This window comes from Brienomyrus brachyistius, chromosome 20 (genome assembly GCF_023856365.1).
Source record: "Brienomyrus brachyistius isolate T26 chromosome 20, BBRACH_0.4, whole genome shotgun sequence".
Lineage (NCBI taxonomy): Eukaryota > Metazoa > Chordata > Actinopteri > Osteoglossiformes > Mormyridae > Brienomyrus > Brienomyrus brachyistius.
The window spans coordinates 2,131,335-2,148,516 of NC_064552.1; the positions used below are offsets into that span (position 1 = coordinate 2,131,335).

Here is a 17,182-nt window from a genome sequence, read left to right on the forward strand (position 1 = left end):
GTACTGAGGCAGACAGGAGCATTAAAGGTTATTTTTATTAAATACTTTTCAGATCAAGTCAGTAATAACAAACTTATGATGAAGACTTAACATTCAAACACTTGAGTTTTGTTACTTCATGTTTTTAAATTGTCATCATGCAAAAACCAGCATCCAAATTTAAAACTCAGCATATATTGAGATTGGCCCATAATACACTGTCACAATGCAGCAGATTGGCTAATAAGGATGGAGTATTACCAAGCGGAGGCCTCTCCATTTCACCAATTCTCTTAAAAGGTGATTCCCCACTTAAGATGGACCAGTTCATTTACCTCAGATGCAACTAACATAGATTTATTTTAAGTGTTTTAACCAGAAAGTACACATGCATATATCTTCCTTTTTGTAAAACTGCATATATATTTTTTTTTCTTAATAATCTGTGTGGCTTCTAATAATCAAGATTGAGTACACTGCAAACAAGCTGAGCACTGGCATTGCACTGCCAGTTGTGTACTTTACTACCCTCGATTAGTGTCTCTTGTTCCGCCTATTGGCTTTGCAGTGAACTGCAACAGCTAATTGTCATCCACACGCAGAATCCTTGGCCTTGCACGCCTACATACATACAGTGAACCCTGTGTGGCTGGACGAGGCAGCCAGCCCCTACAGCATACATCAATCCAGGAGGGGATATACTGACATTTTAGAGTACGTCACGTGGGTCGCGATACGGCAGTGATATGACGAGCTGGACAGCGAGTTACACAGGGGCGCGAGAATGCAGAACAAGGCGGGGAGCGGGGGGGGGAGGCACAGTGTCACAATTTATATATCTATAGAAAATGTTGTTGCAGAAGTTCTTCATTTTTGGGGAATTGTCCCTCACCACCCACCTCTGTTTGTAAATTCTCTCCCATTGGCCTATACTGAAAACATACTGCTCCTCCAATCAGCAAACCCTCCTGGAAGATCCGGACTAACTGATTGGCTGGCTGTTTCATCTTGATATACAGCCCCGCTTGTAGTCTGTGCAAACTTGTGTGTGTGTGTGTGTGTGTGTGTGTGTCTCTCTCTCTCCCTCTCATTCTCCCACTCGGATCACACACCAGTATACTGTGCCGTTTGATATCTGTAACCATACTACAGATTCATGGGTACCGTTCCCATGTGTCTGTGAGTGTGTGTGTGTCTGTCGCTGTCTGTATCTGTGTGTGTGTGTGTGTTTGACTCCCTCCCTACAAAATACCCTGGGCTTGAACGTTCTTATCCAATTCCACAACTACTTTTAGGAAAAAAAAATATACGAGACATCACGAGAACACCACTGCCACAAGCACCACAAACAGGAACGATAAAAATCAACAGACTAAACCCTTGCTTGAAACATACACTTGAATAATCACCCTGTGAAACCTCAGATCATGTGACAAGTAACCACGAGCACATTCCCCACCCGAGCAGGAACAGTGTACGGTCCTTAACCGGCCTGACAGGGTCAGCAATAGAAGACACTGGGCGAAACAAATGTCACGGGACAACAAAAGCAACACCACCCAAAGGGGCAGACTGACGCACGACGAGGTGGGGTGAAAAATCAACGGTCTGGAGTCCCCCGTTCCCCAAGTCCCCCGCAGGGAAAGGCCAACCTGAAATTGCAGAATGTCCACCTACAGTGAACGTAACAGTATCGAGTCTCAAAGCGAGCATGCTAAACAGTTCGCGCCATTAAAAAAATAAACAAAAGGAAAACCTCTCCCTTTAAATTGCCCAAAATGGCATCAGTTTGGGGTTCGGAAATGAAGGTCTGCGCGGGACGGCACGAGAGCTGCGTGCAGCTCTGCCTGGACAGAAACGGCTCGAGTGACGGTCAGAGTCGCTCTGCGGCCCCAGTGACCCCTGAGCTCCCTAAGGGCTTCCATCCTCAGCGCGGAACACAGTGCACATTCTGCAACTTCAAGTGTGGCCGGGAAGGGAGCTGGTGCAGTGAGACACCCCAACCCAGCGGAGGTTTAGAGTTCTGTCTTTGTGCCTTTTTTTAAAATATATATGTATATACACACACACACACACATATTTGTGTACATATATATTTTTTTGCCTAGTAAGCAGCAGAAGGGGAGGTTTTTCATACAGACAGTACAAAGACACAAAACTCTTTTCTTAAACCCTGAAAGTGAAACTCAAATTTCACTTTTCGCTCTTATATTTACATAACATCTATACTTGCATGTGTGTACATACACATACATACACATGCCTACATACATAAATACATAATATGTAGTTTAAATTAAAAATATCCCCCTTTTAAAAATTATTTTGCTGGAAACAGAAAAACCCCGAAATACAATAACTCAAGAGTTCGAGAAACACGCAGCCAGGTACGAAAAGAATCTGTCCCACTCTTCCGAAGAAAAAAACTAACATTAAAATGTTTTAAATGCCTAAAGTCTAGACTTTGGTGCTTCAAATTCTGAGACTCACTTATTTTGTCTAAGAATACACACCCTATCACACGTGAAGAGTTGCGTCCAAAGCCTGAAATATACATTCAAAAATTTCAGGTTTGTGTGCATTTTTTTCCTGTTTCAGTCTGAACGTCACTTTCTGCATCTCCTATGTTTACTTACACAAATGTTTGTCTTACACAACTCATTATCATTATTATAGTAATTTTATGCATATATAAACGTAATTTAAGATATATTTTAACACACCTTCTGGACATTGTAAACGGGCAAGGAAGCTGGATCCGTGGAAAAGGGGCGACTCGGCGCCCCCTTGTGGGCAGCAGGTGCATGCACTGACCCCCAAGGCCGAGCTGCCACGGCAACTGGCCCCCACCGTCTGACTAGCCTAGGATTACACTGGATTAGTGGTGCTGCTCTCAGGTGGTTTCTACATTTGTATATATTTTTTTTTTTTAACTTTATTTCCCTCAATTTTTTTTTTGTTTAACGCTGAGACGTCATCTCCAACCAGCCTTGGGCGCCGATCCAACTTTGGAGACGAAGTGCTCCAGCCTCCCTAAGAAATCAGGCGAGCTGCCCAAGACAGAGGGCGGGGAGTGGGGGGTAGGGGAGGGAGGAGTCATTTTAGGAATGAAATCCCAGTGAGCGAGATACACCACATGATTGTGACCGAGCGTACCGGTAACTACACGCTTTGCCCAGGAATGGGATTCTTGTTTCTGGGGCCACACTTAAGGTTTGGGGGCCCCATGTTAATACATGGCTTTACTGCAGGTAAATACCACTGCTGGCTTTATCATCAAGCAATTTCCTGCAGGCAGGCCTTACTTCGGCAGTCTGCAAGTGATCCACACTCAAACACGCCTACTTATGTACATGTATGTAGAAACAGACGTGTGCATACATGCACACTTGACAGCATGCACCAAATACACCCGAGTATATGCACCTTGAGTGGTATAAACCTTACCAGTGGGTGTCCATGCATGCGTGTGCCTTTGTGCAGGTACTGGCGCATCTACCAAGGAATTTCAAACATCTATGCACACACCTGCCTGCTGGGAGTTCACTGTAGGGGTGCAGCTGGTGCCCCAGAGCAGTGGAAATGCACGTTGAGCCACTTGGAGTCGCGGCGACGCCAGACGCGCGTCTCCTCCGACTGGCAGCTGCGAGGCCGGCCCTGGCTGTCGATGTACTGCGTCAGGCGGATGTAGGCGATGCAGGCGGCGTCCTCGCCGATCAGGTGCACGTGCGGGTTCAGGATGGTGGTGTGCACCGGCTTGCTGTTCTTACTCAACACTGTGAACACACACACACTCATGTATACATGCAGCTAGAAATGACCCCCTACGTCAAAAGCAGAAAAAGACACGATGAGGAATTATGCATAATGTCACGGCGCCACACAAAAAAAACCCGGAACAGAAGAGCTTCTTACAGTTCTCAAAGTAGAACTTGTGGAAGTCCATTCCCTCCACGAGGTTCCCAAGCGCTTCCGGTTCGAAGGAGGTCAGGCCAGGATCACATATTCTCCTGAAGGTGGAGGGACGCGCAAGACATCAGCGACGGACCCGCACAGGTTCTGAGAAGTGAGATACGGGCTGCAGCTTACGTATAAGCCTCGAAGTCTCCATTGTTGATGGCCTCAATCAGCTGTTCTGTGATCTTGATGATCTCCTGCTTCCGAGCTGAAAATACAGGGGGAGGATTTGGTAGGAGGCAGAGAAAGGAGGGAGGAAATTAGCAAGAGTGGGTGGAAACCCAGGAAAAATGCACTGCGAAAGTTCACAGTAAAACTGTGAAATTTACAGTTAATCCTTAATCTTTCATAGTTCTACTATAAAGTTTACAGTTTGACCATTAATGTTTTATAAGTGCAAATTCTTGTTTTACATTGAAGTTCATGGTCACCTCTTCTGGCATTTAATAATTTTGATAATGAAATTTACATGAAACACTTCGATGTACTATGAACTTTCATCCTTTCCACCATGGAAGAGTAAGGTAATTTTGGAAGGTAATTTTGTGCAGTAAGTTTTAAGTCATGGTGTAGGAGGCACTAATGAACAGGACAAGCAGTTTCACTATTAAAGGGATTGTTAAATTTATAGTGGATCTGACTATAAAGTTCACAGCAGAACCATGAATCGTGACACTGAAATTAACAGTTTGACTGTAAAGTAGTTCACAGTAGATCCCTGAACTGTCTACAGCTTAACTGTAAACTGGTGAACTTCACAGTCAGAAAGCTTACAGTTTAACAGTAGATTACACAGTAGATCCATGAAACGTGTATCAATTCACAAAACTGGCAAACAAGTTTACAGTTATACTGTGAATTTTCAACAGTGATTTTTTTCCTGTGAGGGAGGGCAAAGAGATGGATCAAAGAATAGGTATATAGCACCAAACTCAATCAGATAAAGCAAACCAATCCATACCTTTTAATATCAAAACATACTTCCCTTCACTATCAATGTCAAACTTGGTGGAATGTTCACGTTGTACTATCCCAGTGTGGGTGGAATGTTTACATGTTCTACTATCCCAGTGTCGGTGGAACGTTTACATGTTCTACTATCCGAGTGTCCGTGGAACATTCACATGTTCTACTATCCCAGTGTCGGTGGAACATTCACATGTTTCACTATCCCAGTGTCGGTGGAACATTCACATGTTTCACTATCCCAGTGTCGGTGGAACATTCACATGTTTCACTATCCCAGTGTCGGTGGAACATTCACATGTTCTACTATCCCAGTGTCAGTGGAATGTTTACATGTTCTACTATCCCAGTGTCGGTGGAACATTCACATGTTCTACTATCCCAGTATTCGGTGGAACATTCACATGTTGTACTATCCCAGTGTCGGTGGAATGTTTTACTATCCCAGTGTCGGTGGAATGTTTTACTATCCCAGTGTCGGTGGAGCATTCACAAGTTCTACTATCCCAGTGTCGGTGGAACATTCACAAGTTCTACTATCCCAGTGTCGGTGGAATGTTTTACTATCCCAGTGTCGGTGGAACATTCACAAGTTCTACTATCCCAGTGTCGGTGGAATGTTCACAAGTTCTATGTTTCCACCTTCTTAAATGTTCAATTTTTAAATGTTGAGTTGTTTCCCTTCACTGTCTCTTATAGCGTGTTAAGTAGCTATGAGGCTGAGTAAGTGATCATGAGGGTTATGAGAACACGACAAAGTGAAAGGTGCAGAAAGTGCAGTGCACAGTGTTCACACTGACGCGCAGTGCTGTCCCCAGCCAGCAGACTGCGGGGACATGCTTCAACTGTGGATGAATGTCCTGCGCATCATGCAAAGGGTCAGTTGTAAGTGATGAAAAAGGACACACAAGACCACAAGCCACAGGACAGACAGGCGAGTCATTCACGGGGTCACACATAAAACAGCCGATTAACAGATAACAGCCATCAAAACAGCTACACAGGACATGCTTCGGGTTCACAAGGGGCAGGCAAACACAGCAGTCGCAGTGGCTGCCAGGGGAGCTCGGCGTGGCAGAACATCTGTGTGTGCAGGGAGACCCGCGGGCACCTTGGCAAGAAGAGTCGGCGAGGAAATCACAGAGGCATTTCTCTCCTTAAATAACCAGAGGCGTTGGCCACAGATTCACCTTTCTCTGTCCTGACTGTCCCACAAACACACACGGAAATCCACCGAGGGCAAGAGTGCTTTATGAGAAGCGGATACCAGAGAAAAACAGGAAGTGGGAAGCGGGAAGCATGGCAGTAACCATACCCCACTAAATGTGGCGGGCGTGGAGGTATGATAAGGATGGGGCCAACCGCCATGGTCACATAGAAAGCAGGGAAAGGTTCTGCAGGCGAAAAAGCACCTTAGACTAGGCTGGGGGACAAAGGAAGAGGAGAGAAACTGAGGACATGGTGAAGAGAAGAACCTTTTCCCAAGTGATACGTCTATCCATAGGAGAAGGGTCAGATTTCAGTCCAGTGCCGAGTAGCACATGCACTGGGAAGAGACTGGGAAGGAGGTATCTACAGGAGGGGAAGGTGCAGAGCAGTGCTGCCACTGGCCGGGGTATACAGGAGGAATACGCTCCAATTCTCCGGAAAATACGGAGAAAATGAAAAGCCACGAAGTAGAGATGAGCGGCAGGAGAACATCCAGTACATGGGTTAACAGGGAGCACAGCCCAAGGATCCGAAGGGACGACAAGAACCGGGAGCCCCAGTGTGAAGAAGCAGAAAAGCAGGAAGGGGCAGAACATCACCCAGGAGCTGGCCAATCACAGTCGGGTAAGGAGTGACCGGTGGGCGGGGCTTACTGGCCAGCAGACGCTGCATTGGCGGCTCTTCAGTGGCGCTGCACTGGCTCATCACGGCACTGTCGCAGCTGGCCCCGTGCCCCGACACTGCAACCACCCAATCAGGAGACAGAAAGTGCAGCTGGGAGGCGGCACAGGCACACTGGAGCCGTTCCCCCTTTAACTCCATTTGATCTCAATGGTTATAGTTACAAGTGAAACATTACATCAAACTGTGGATGCGAGAACACATCTGTATGGAACTAACAGAGTCAAAATTAACATTCAAAATATTAAAGTACATACACTTCTGAATACACAAATTATATCTTAAAATGACGGAGTCCTGGGTTGGGACATGCATTTTCTTTTCCCTCTCATCTCCCGTTACGTGCCGACTGACTATCTTTTCTTCGTTTTCTGTTCGGCTCATGGCCACATGGCCTGAGTGCCCTTTGCTACAAGACGGGACCCTGACTACAGGAAGAGCACAATGGCGGCATCAGCATCTCGAGCCAAGGGAGAGCAGGATAGTGCCACATCAGTGTTCCCAGCCCCATCGGCGGACCCGGGACCAGGCTAACAGCACAGGGATCAGAACCTCATGGAGGGCAGGCCCAGAGACATGCAGAGCAGGCCCGTCACGGCAAGAAAGTACCTTTACTAGCTTTCATCTCCTCCTCTTCTGTGGTGTTGGAGCTCTCGGTGGAGCCCTGAGAAAGAGGGAACAAAAAACGAAAAGCAAGAAAATACAGAGAGAGGGAACATAAGGACACGACAGGCAAACAGAGACACACACAGAGAGAATGTGTCAGCGATACTCACAAAGCGGCCCACCAAGTTCTGCGAGAAGCATCTTTACAAGTGTCAATGAAAGTATCAGCCCTTTCAGCCCTGGGCATCTGGGCCAACCAGAACATCTCATTTGCGAGGAGAAAAGGAACAAATACAGCCAAGGGAACAGGGGAGAGGGACGCGAGGGCCTACCTTGACACTATCAGCAGGGTTGTGAACAACAGTGGTTTGAGGCTCCTGGAGGAGGTAGGAGAGAGAGTTTAGTGGTGATGGACAAAATGATGCCTTGTTAATAATTTTCTGTATTTTTGACGCCACTAGATGGTGCTCTCTGTACAAAGCACACCCGAAAACAAACCAACAGCGCCATCTTGTGGGACCACAAAAATACAGCAAATGGCTCATGAGGCCATCATTTTGTCCATCACTAGTGTTTAGCATGTAGGTAATACACAGCCCGTGAGCGTGCAGTGGAAAGCTGAACACTGCAGGGCCCAAAACAAGATGGCCGAGTACAGGTGGAGATGGTAATAAGTCAGTTAACAATGGAGGACGGGCACAGAAAGTTATAGGGACTAAACGGCTACGGCATGTGAGCATGGTGAGACGAAAATCAGAAATAAAAGGCAAGGATGGCTGGGAGGGGGGCAGGGGTCCAGGCCGGCATCTTTGTCCACCCCCCCACTCAAAAAGGCATCATATCGCTATCAAGTCAGTGGTGCCCCCTTCTCAGGGACATCGCAGCCAACCACAGCCGTACCACACCAACAGGGCTCAGACAGGACCGGACCCAAAGATGCAGACTCAGCAAGCCCATGCAGGCCAATCTCCCTGCCTCACGAAACCTCTTACTTATCATTAATCGGCAAGATCTCGGGCATGTGAACCGGTCTGCCTCGACATCCCAGAGTTTCTCAGAAGCTGCATTACTTCCCATTTACAAGGAGGCTGCATCTTTATCCAGATGTTTCCAAATAATTCTGGCTCCCGTCTCGCATTTCCTCAGACTACAATGTTGCGTCAGCCAATTAGAAATTTAATCCTAAAGGAATTAATGGGTTAATATTTAATTAACCCACCTACTGTGAACTTCATGCACTCATTTCTTCATCAAAAGACCAAGGTGGTCAAACCCTTAACAAAATAGCACAATAACACCAGAATTAATATGTCAATTAGGCAAGAAAGTCATGAGGAATGACATCTCAGGTGACTGCAGAGCCCATCAGTATTTGGGGGCGAACCAAGCACATGCCGACCCTCACAAAATATAAGGAGATGCTTTATTTAAAAAAACAACCCAAAAGGGGGACAGACGGAAACATTTCGGAGGAGTCGTGCGTAAAACAGGAGCCAGACGTGGATGCATGCGCTTTGCGCGAAGCGTCTGTTGCCTCGACGCAGTTTAACAACGGTGGTGAAGCGGAAAGCTCGTAAAAGGTGAAATGTGGAGAACGAGACGGGAAGCAGGTTGGGCCAAACAGAACGGAGTGAAAAGGCAAAAAGACGATTCAAACCAAAAGCGAAGCCACAATGGCGACGGACAGGTGTAAGAAAACGAAGGCGAGTTGAGAGGAGGAGGAGGTACCATGGGGACGGATGAAGAGCCGCCGTCTTTGTTTCCGCCCCCTACATTGTTTTTGTTGTTGTTTGATTGCGGCTGGATGAAGAAGAAGAGAAAGCAGAGAATGATCTCACTGTCAAAATACAATGCAGGCCAAGGCTGCATCCTGAACCTTCACACACCCATGGCGGACCGTGATGGCAAGGACGCTCAGAGCCCTCGTTCTGAAAATCAGCTCCCCGAGAAGCCAGTTCCGGCGCTTTCCAGCTCCTCAGTAACCCTTGCATTCCCTCTGGATTGTTTTTACAGCATCTGACCCCCAGACAGAGCATCCCGAGGGCAGGTGGAGAGGACCTCAGTGCCTCCGCAGCGCCTCCTCAGCTAGCAGGCCAGACTTTAACTTTGGCTCAGGCACAGGAATGCTGTGTGTGTGTGTGTGTGTGTGTGTGTGTGTGTGTGTGTGTGGGAGGGAGAGACAACTATGAAGTTCTTACTTAAACCTCACGCAATATAATGTAAAAGATGCATGTATAATGTAAGATACTGTAATAAAAAATGAACACATTTTAAAGCCGTTTCACAAGTGCGAATGTTTCTTAAAGATGCCGTAACTTCGTACTTGCGTGGACTGCAGGCCTCCGTAACCCTCATTCCACACAGAAAGGAATCCTCATGTACTTTAAATTCTACCAAATTACTCCTGAATGCTAGAGTGGGACAGAACTCTGGGACAGGAGACATATTAAAGCAGAGGAAAGAGTGAAAGAAGAAGCATCAGCTAGAGGCAGGGGGCAGCAGAAACGGCCCCCACACCGGGGGCAATGGACCGTATTTTATTTGGCCACAAGGTCGAACTCCTACACACACTACTGTGCAATTTGATTTGATTTCTGCTGAATTGTTGACGCTCTGGGACTCTGTACATTAGCCGTGCAAGATGACAAGGTGGCAAAGTCTTAGACAGAAGAAGAAAAAATGAGGGTTAGGGTAGGGTTAGGGTTAGGTTAGGGCAGGGTTAGGTTAGGGTTTAGGGTTAGGGCAGGGTTAGGGTTTAGGACCCTCGGGGGGCCGCTGCTGATGCTCCTCTAGCTGAGCTCTTCATTGGCTCAGATTAGTTGTTAGTTCATTTAATTTGTATTTATAATAAATCAGGCATATTGTCTGAAGACATCATTCTTCAGTAATTCTGAGCTGAAATAATGTACTAATTGTTAAGGAGCTAAGAACTATAAACCATATTACTGAAATAGTTTTTGGTAATAAATAAATGGATGACCATAACCGAGATTTCTGCAGTGCTTTTTAATCCTTACAGCATTGGTTGTACTTATCAGCCACAATGAATGACTCCCCAACATCTTCACGTTATACTGTTTTGTACGGATATTCCATCCTTCTAGAATTTCAGTGTCCTGTTAGCTGCTTCTCAGTCTTTGGTTTTATTTCAGCCTCGTATGTGAAGCACTTTGAGCTGAATAGTAACCATAATAAAGATGTAACGAGCCAGCCATGTTTACGGCAGAGGAGCTCAGGAAGATGCCACGGGACACCCACCAGGGGGCAGCGGAGTCAGTCTATCTGCGGCCTTTAAAGAGGACCAGGAACTGCAAGAGCAGAGAGACGGTGGAGGAGTGACACGCATCCCGCTCCTTTAGGCCCGATTTATTTAGCAAAATCCAGACAGGAAGCGCAGAGAGCGGACAGTGGTGAGCGGACAGCTACAAGCGGAGAGCAGCGAGCGGAGAGCAGAGAGCGGAGAGCGGCGAGTGGAGAGCAGCGAGCGGAGAGCAGCGAGTGGAGAGCAGCGAGCGGGCAGGAACGAGCGGAGAGCAGCGAGCGGAGAGCAGCGAGTGGAGAGCAGCGAGCGGGCAGGAACGAGCGGAGAGCAGCGAGCGGAGAGCAGCGAGCGGCGAGCGGACAACGGTGAGTGGGCAGCGGCGAGCGGACAGTGGGCAGCGAAAAGGGGGCACCGACGAACGGACAGTGGGCAGCGAAAAGGGGGCACCGACGAGCGAACAGTGGGCAGCGGAGAGCGGACAGTGACGAGCAGAGAACGACGAACTCCATCCCCAGTCTGGCCGCGCTCCCGCCGCATGCCACTCTGAGGGGTTTTTTAATCGCCGCTGGCAGCAAGAGCCTGCAGCCACATCCCTCTGACATGTGCTCCCCACCAGCCGCCTGCCGCACATTATGTGAACAGAGGTGCACGGATATGCTTTCAGGACACAACCCTATTGAGAAGCTTCTCCTGAGCACTTTCCTCTACTCCCCTGTGTCAGGCACCAAAGCGCCCCCTGAATCGACCCTGGACACAGCAACTTCAGGCCATGCGTGTCCGTCTCTGCCCACTAGGGGGAGGTGGTAACACTTCACACACATGTCATCAAGACTCTGCAATTCTTGCATTCTTTGCTTTGTTATGGCAAGCAATTCTTAGCTGGAGAAAAAAAACCGAAGGAGATTTTTTGTTATTGTAAGGGTGGAAAAATGTTGTGGCTCTTTTTTTTTATTATATTTTTAATATATTTTTTTCATTATATTTTTTATTCAAAATAATAATAAAAAAAAAAATTTATTGTCAGAATTAAAATAGGAAAATTTAAAAAGTGTTCAGAAAAAGCCAGACCATGGAGGTCAGCTTGGGAGACGCGCTGTCCTGACTGAATTCTTAACATTTCCACATCTCTGTTCAATGTGTATCTCTCATGAATTCAGTAAAGTTCACAGGGTATCAGGCCAAGAAACCATGACACACAAATTCTCCAGCTTCCTGGTTTGGAGCCTTCTGTTTACTTGGATGTGTGAGCAAACATCAAGTCTGCAGACCTGCCTGGGTGTGTGCATATGGGAGTGGGTGGGGGGAGGGGGGAGGGGGCGAATTCCCAGTGACAAGACAAACTCCCTCATTTCACCCAGAGATCATAACAGACATGAGCAGATCTCACCATGGCTGAAATACAGGAGCTGGACGTCCTACTGCCAGCAGATCAAGCGGAAGTGGAAGTTAGCATGCAGATTGCAGGAGGCGGCTCAGCGGAACGGGGGCCCCGCAGGTCCCAGAACGGGGGCCCCGCAGGTCCCAGAACGGGGGCCCCGCAGGTCCCAGAACGGGACGGGGGTCACGAGCCGCGCGGCAAGCTCACCAAAATAACCCAGCAGAATTTCAAAGACAAAACTTTTCCTTCTATTCTGTACATGGTCACGACGTATCTTCAGTTAATAGTGCTAATAAAAGGATGGTTCAATCTGAGGGAGATGCTGTTTTGTTACGACCTAGTTATTCACTTGTGGGTCCAGCTCAACAGCTAAGACATCAAAATAAGTCCTTTGTATTTCAAACAAACCAAACCTAGTTAACAGTGACCCACAGCAAGCCACGCCCACTCCAGGGCGATCGTCACCGTCATGGAGCACAGTCCCAGTGTCCCAGAGCTTCGACAAAATTTCCGACACGTCACATTAGCCCCCGGCACGTAGTTGTGTGTCCTACATTGTTCTCATAATGCTGGAAACACATCTATTAAGGCTGTGACCCATCCTGCAGCCCCCAGCCTTTGCTGAAGATGAATTCCTCTTGGATTACGCGGGTTAAAGCAAAACCTACATCAGAAAAATTAGGACATCTAAGTTCAGCTAAAATCCAGAAAAGGGAACAAAATTGACAGATTTCCTGAGAACATTCCCGAGTAAATCTGCAGTGTACAGATCCTTCCAAATCCAAGACCTAAGTGCAAAAAGGAGTGTTTTCCTGTGTTTTCACTTCTCACAGTGTTTGATCCATCGCAGTAACGCAAACCAACGACATGTCAATGCACAACATGAAACCTATAATACTGGAGGAAAGACACCACTTTCATTTTGGGCTGGATATCAGGCTTTCATGAGGAAAAACACAGAGGGACCTCAGCTTGGCACAAAGACGACAGGAGGAACTGTGGCCAACAGCAGACAAGCGCTCGATTGGTCACTATGAGACAGGAGGGGCGGAGCAAAGACGCCCGACTGGTCACTGTCAGACAGGAGAGGTGGAGCAAAGGCACTCGATTGGTCACTGTCAGATAGGAGGGGCAGAGCAAAGGCGCTCGATTGGTCACTGTCAGATAGGAGAGGCGGAGCAAAGGCAATCGATTGGTCACTGTGAGACAGGTGGGGCGGAGCAAAGGCGCTCGATTGGTCACTGTCAGATAGGAGAGGCGGAGCAAAGGCAATCGATTGGTCACTGTGAGACAGGTGGGGCGGAGCAAACTTTCTCGACTGGTCACTGTCAGACAGGAGGGGCGGAACAAAGGCGCTCGATTGGTCACTGTGAGACAGGTGGGGCGGAGCAAACTTTCTCGACTGGTCACTGTCAGACAGGAGGGGCGGAACAAAGGCGCTCGATTGGTCACTGTCAGACAGGAGGGTCGGAACAAAGGCGCTCGATTGGTCACTGTCAGACAGGAGGGGCGGAACACAGGCGCTCGATTGGTCACTGTCAGACAGGAGGGGCGGAACAAAGTTGCTCGACTGGTCACTGTCAGACGGGAGGGGCGGAACAAAGGCGCTCGATTGGTCACTGTCAGACAAGAGGGGCGGAACAAAGGCGCTCGATTGGTCACTGTGAGACAGGAGGGGCGGAACACAGGCGCTCGATTGGTCACTGTCAGACAGGAGGGGCAGAACAAAGGCGCTCGATTGGTCACTGTCAGACAGGAGGGGAGAAACAAAGGCGCTCGATTGGTCACTGTCAGACAGGAGGGGCGGAACAAAGGCGCTCGATTGGTCACTGTCAGACAGGAGGGGCGGAACAAAGGCGCTCGATTGGTCACTGTCAGACAGTAGGGGCGGAACAAAGGTGCTCGATTGGTCACTGTCAGACAGGAGGGGCTGAACAAAGGCGCTCGATTGGTCACTGTCAGACAGGAGGGGCGGAACAAAGGCGCTCGATTGGTCACTGTCACACAGAAGGGGCGGAGCTAGTGACCCTGAGAAAAGGAAGTGGCCAACTATGCATAAATAAATTCATCATATCATCAGAATAAATGTCAAGTAAGAGCGTATTCTACACAATTCCTGTCTGTATACATGAACTCTATTCTATTGTTTTGTGGGAAGTGCTTTATCTATTTAGCTGTGCTTTATTTCTATAACTGGCAACAACTTATTTTCAGATTTTACACAATGAAGGTTCTTTTAGTCTGAGCGACCGAGCTTAAGAGCGAGAAAGACTCTAAGTGTGTGTGCTGGGGGGGGGGGGGGGGGGGCACCGATTCTTACCTTGACTCCATCCGATTTCTTGTTGAGTAAGCTTTTGCAAGCTGCAGATGAAGAGAACAGGTAAGCACTTCGCTGTACAAGGCTCCGATTCAAACTCAGAACACAAACTGAATAAAACGACGGTGAAAAGGCTGGCAGGTACTAATATTGTGTTTCAATCACTTTTTTAAAAAGACCCCAACGTGTGAATTAAAAACACCTACAGGCTGGAACGCAAACACACACATGCACACACGTGCAAAAGACAGACAGACACAGACAGACACAGACACACACACACATACATACATACACAAAATCAACTTCCCATTAAGCAGTTCTACAGCATTCCCTTACCTTCCATCAAAAGGGGATGAAAGGATGGCAAAGAAAAAAATATATAAAAAGATCAATACCACATCAGAGGCAGAGGTATCGAGGTGAATACAGGCAGGGGTGCAGCCAATAGGATGAGGGGGGCAGGGCAGAGTGTGACCAAAGGTTTGGCATGCAATTATTACACCTCCCAGAATGCATCTGTCTCAGCTGAACACACCCAAGGAGAGATTAGACAAACTGCAGTCTTTCTACCTGGGCTCCCCCGCCTGCGGATATAGTAAGTGGGAATGAAACAGGACCACAACGCGCTGTAAGGACTCGGGTGGCCATGACAGAAAGCCCACATGCTGATGAGTGCAAAAAAAGAACATCGTTCCCTTTTTGAAATAATTCACAAATAGAAAAGCGAAGCGCATTAAAAACAAAGGCAGCACTTTTGCCCAGCGCTAAGCCCCAAGCCTGCCTGAGATGCACTGAGCCCGGGGGCATGATGAGGGGGCGCTCTCCACTGCCGCCTGCAGGCCGAGGCTTATTCCACAGTGACTCTAACCCGCTGCAGTGGTGATCTGTAGCTGAAGGTGAATTTAACTATGTTGGGGGTCCGGGGAGGGGGAGGGGGGGTTGAGGAGCGGGGTGAAAACAGCACCTTCTCTCTGTCCGCGAGGGGGCCTATTCCACGCCAGTGGGTTGACCTCTGACCTCTGTCATGTGACCCCCAGGCTGAGGAAGGCAGCAAGCCAACCCCACTCCTGCCAATCTCCGAATCGAACCCGAGCCCCACGTGGCTGACCCACACCCCATACAGAGAAGGCTAGCAAGAGCGTCGGTTTATAGTGATGACTAACCTGAATGGACTCTAGGCAACTTTTTAAAGGCGGCATTTAAAAATAAATAAGGAGACCTGCTTGGAATTAAACTATCGAGCTAAACTACGCATGCATGGTTGCAGCTGCGCTCACCAGCGCGCAGGTTATACCTGTCTGTGTACATTTACATCAGCACATGTGATAGGTGTCATGTGACCAATATAGCACCACCTATAAGTGTCATGTGACCAACACCGGCACATAAGTCATGTGACTAACATTAGCACGTGATAAGTCTCATGTGGCTAACAGTAGCACATAAGTCATGTGACCAACATTAGCACATGTGATGAGAGTCATGTGATGTGCTGTGGTTGACCTGATAGCCTGCAATGCCTGGCTTGGGCCTATGGTGGGATGCTGGTGGGGCAGAGGGTGGGCTGCTCACGTGGCGCTCGGGACGTACCTTCCTGTGCCAGCGCGGCAGTGCTGGTGGTGGCAGCAGCAGGGCTGGTATGCTGCCGGCCCACTATTGAACAGAGAGGCGCTGGGTTGAATGGGGCAAACAGCTATGCGAGAAACGCGGCGGGACAGTAACCACAAGGGGGCGGCCTGGACACCCGCGTGGGAAACCACACGTCTGCCACTCAAGCCAGAAGTAACTGAGAAACCCAAAAGTGGGTCTGAATCACCCTCCAACGTCGACCTCATGGATGGACATTCACTCTTCATTCACGAAAGGGAATCAAACAATCATAAAGGATGTAGTTCGCAGTTCAGACGACTGTCTAATATGGGTGCTGTGGCTGGGGTGGGGGCTTAGTGGGGGTTGGTTATACTCACAGACACGCAGATTGTTTAATGAGGAGGGGAAAAAACACCAATACATGTAATTATCACAACCACAGTCTGTACTGTACTAACAGAATAATTATTAAAGAATTCAGGCAAACAAACTTCACTAACTAGACTCAATTCTGTTTCTGACTAAAGTAGCCAAATCTGCTGAAAGTGCAGAGATCAAAGACCAACTAGTCACCTGCCGCTTCGTTGGAACCATGGGAAGAGGTTGTACTGTTCTAAGCAATCAGGGTTACAGTGTATTTTAAAAATCCTTTATCAAACATTTATAAATGCATTGCACAGCAGCAGATTTTTTCTGTGACCACAAGGAGTCATCCTCTTAACCTGGAGCAAAGTCAACGTGCTGGCTGAGCACAGCGGCAATGTGAACCATCCTTTGAAAGTGGACAGCGGGCGTCTCGCCGACATGGACACATCTGGCCACACGCTGTCATCTGTGGGCGTTTCACTCACCTGAGAAGTTTCGGGACACCAGCATGGTGGTGAGAATGGCTCCCTGGAACAAAGGACACAGGAAGTCTCATGTTTTTTTAAGCTCAATGCATGAATCACGTAGAAGACAAATAGTATCACGCGATGAGAGACCAGCAACCTCTTCAACATGGATGACAAACATCTTTGGTTCCTTCAAAGTAGGGGTGGGAAATGGCCTCCTATGGGGTGGTGTCAAAGCCCCCACCAGTTTTGGGTCACCCTCCTGTTACCAAATGAGGACCAAAGAGGATGCACACAGGTTTGTACCTTCAGCTTCCTCCGAGCGTTGAACTTGCGTAGGCACTCAACAGTCTCTTGACGGTGCATCATGGAGGCCACAGTGGAGCGTTGCTACATGGGAT

The 17,182-nt window shown here is 48.1% G+C and overlaps 1 protein-coding gene and 1 long non-coding RNA gene across 9 annotated transcripts in view; one reads left to right on the top strand and one right to left on the bottom strand.

The window, feature by feature from the left end:
* Positions 1 to 17: 17 nt before the first annotated feature.
* The window catches only part of camk2g1 (calcium/calmodulin-dependent protein kinase (CaM kinase) II gamma 1), a 44,939-nt gene continuing 27,774 nt past the window's right edge, over positions 18 to 17,182 (bottom strand). The window contains exons 11-22 of one of the 7 annotated variants that reach the window (XM_048986719.1): positions 17,088 to 17,171; positions 16,800 to 16,842; positions 15,949 to 16,011; positions 14,359 to 14,399; positions 9,127 to 9,198; positions 7,731 to 7,775; positions 7,402 to 7,456; positions 6,765 to 6,851; positions 4,069 to 4,144; positions 3,895 to 3,989; positions 3,508 to 3,755; positions 18 to 3,029 (exon numbers count right to left, since the gene is read on the bottom strand). In XM_048986719.1, coding sequence (XP_048842676.1) covers positions 3,523 to 3,755; positions 3,895 to 3,989; positions 4,069 to 4,144; positions 6,765 to 6,851; positions 7,402 to 7,456; positions 7,731 to 7,775; positions 9,127 to 9,198; positions 14,359 to 14,399; positions 15,949 to 16,011; positions 16,800 to 16,842; positions 17,088 to 17,171 — 894 coding nt within the window. In that variant the 3' untranslated portion in view covers positions 18 to 3,029; positions 3,508 to 3,522. The remainder of the gene's footprint in view (positions 3,030 to 3,507; positions 3,756 to 3,894; positions 3,990 to 4,068; positions 4,145 to 6,764; positions 6,852 to 7,401; positions 7,457 to 7,730; positions 7,776 to 9,126; positions 9,199 to 14,358; positions 14,400 to 15,948; positions 16,012 to 16,799; positions 16,843 to 17,087; positions 17,172 to 17,182) is intronic. The other 6 variants (XM_048986714.1, XM_048986715.1, XM_048986716.1 and 3 more) reach the window with 6 other exon arrangements.
* On the top strand, positions 13,124 to 14,106 carry LOC125715350 (uncharacterized). 2 transcript variants are annotated; one of them, XR_007384017.1, is made up of 4 exons: positions 13,124 to 13,248; positions 13,333 to 13,416; positions 13,837 to 13,936; positions 13,979 to 14,106. It is a non-coding gene; the product is annotated as an uncharacterized LOC125715350 (long non-coding RNA). The 2 variants fall into 2 exon arrangements; XR_007384016.1 differs by lacking the exon at positions 13,124 to 13,248 and having other exon boundaries at positions 13,295 to 13,416.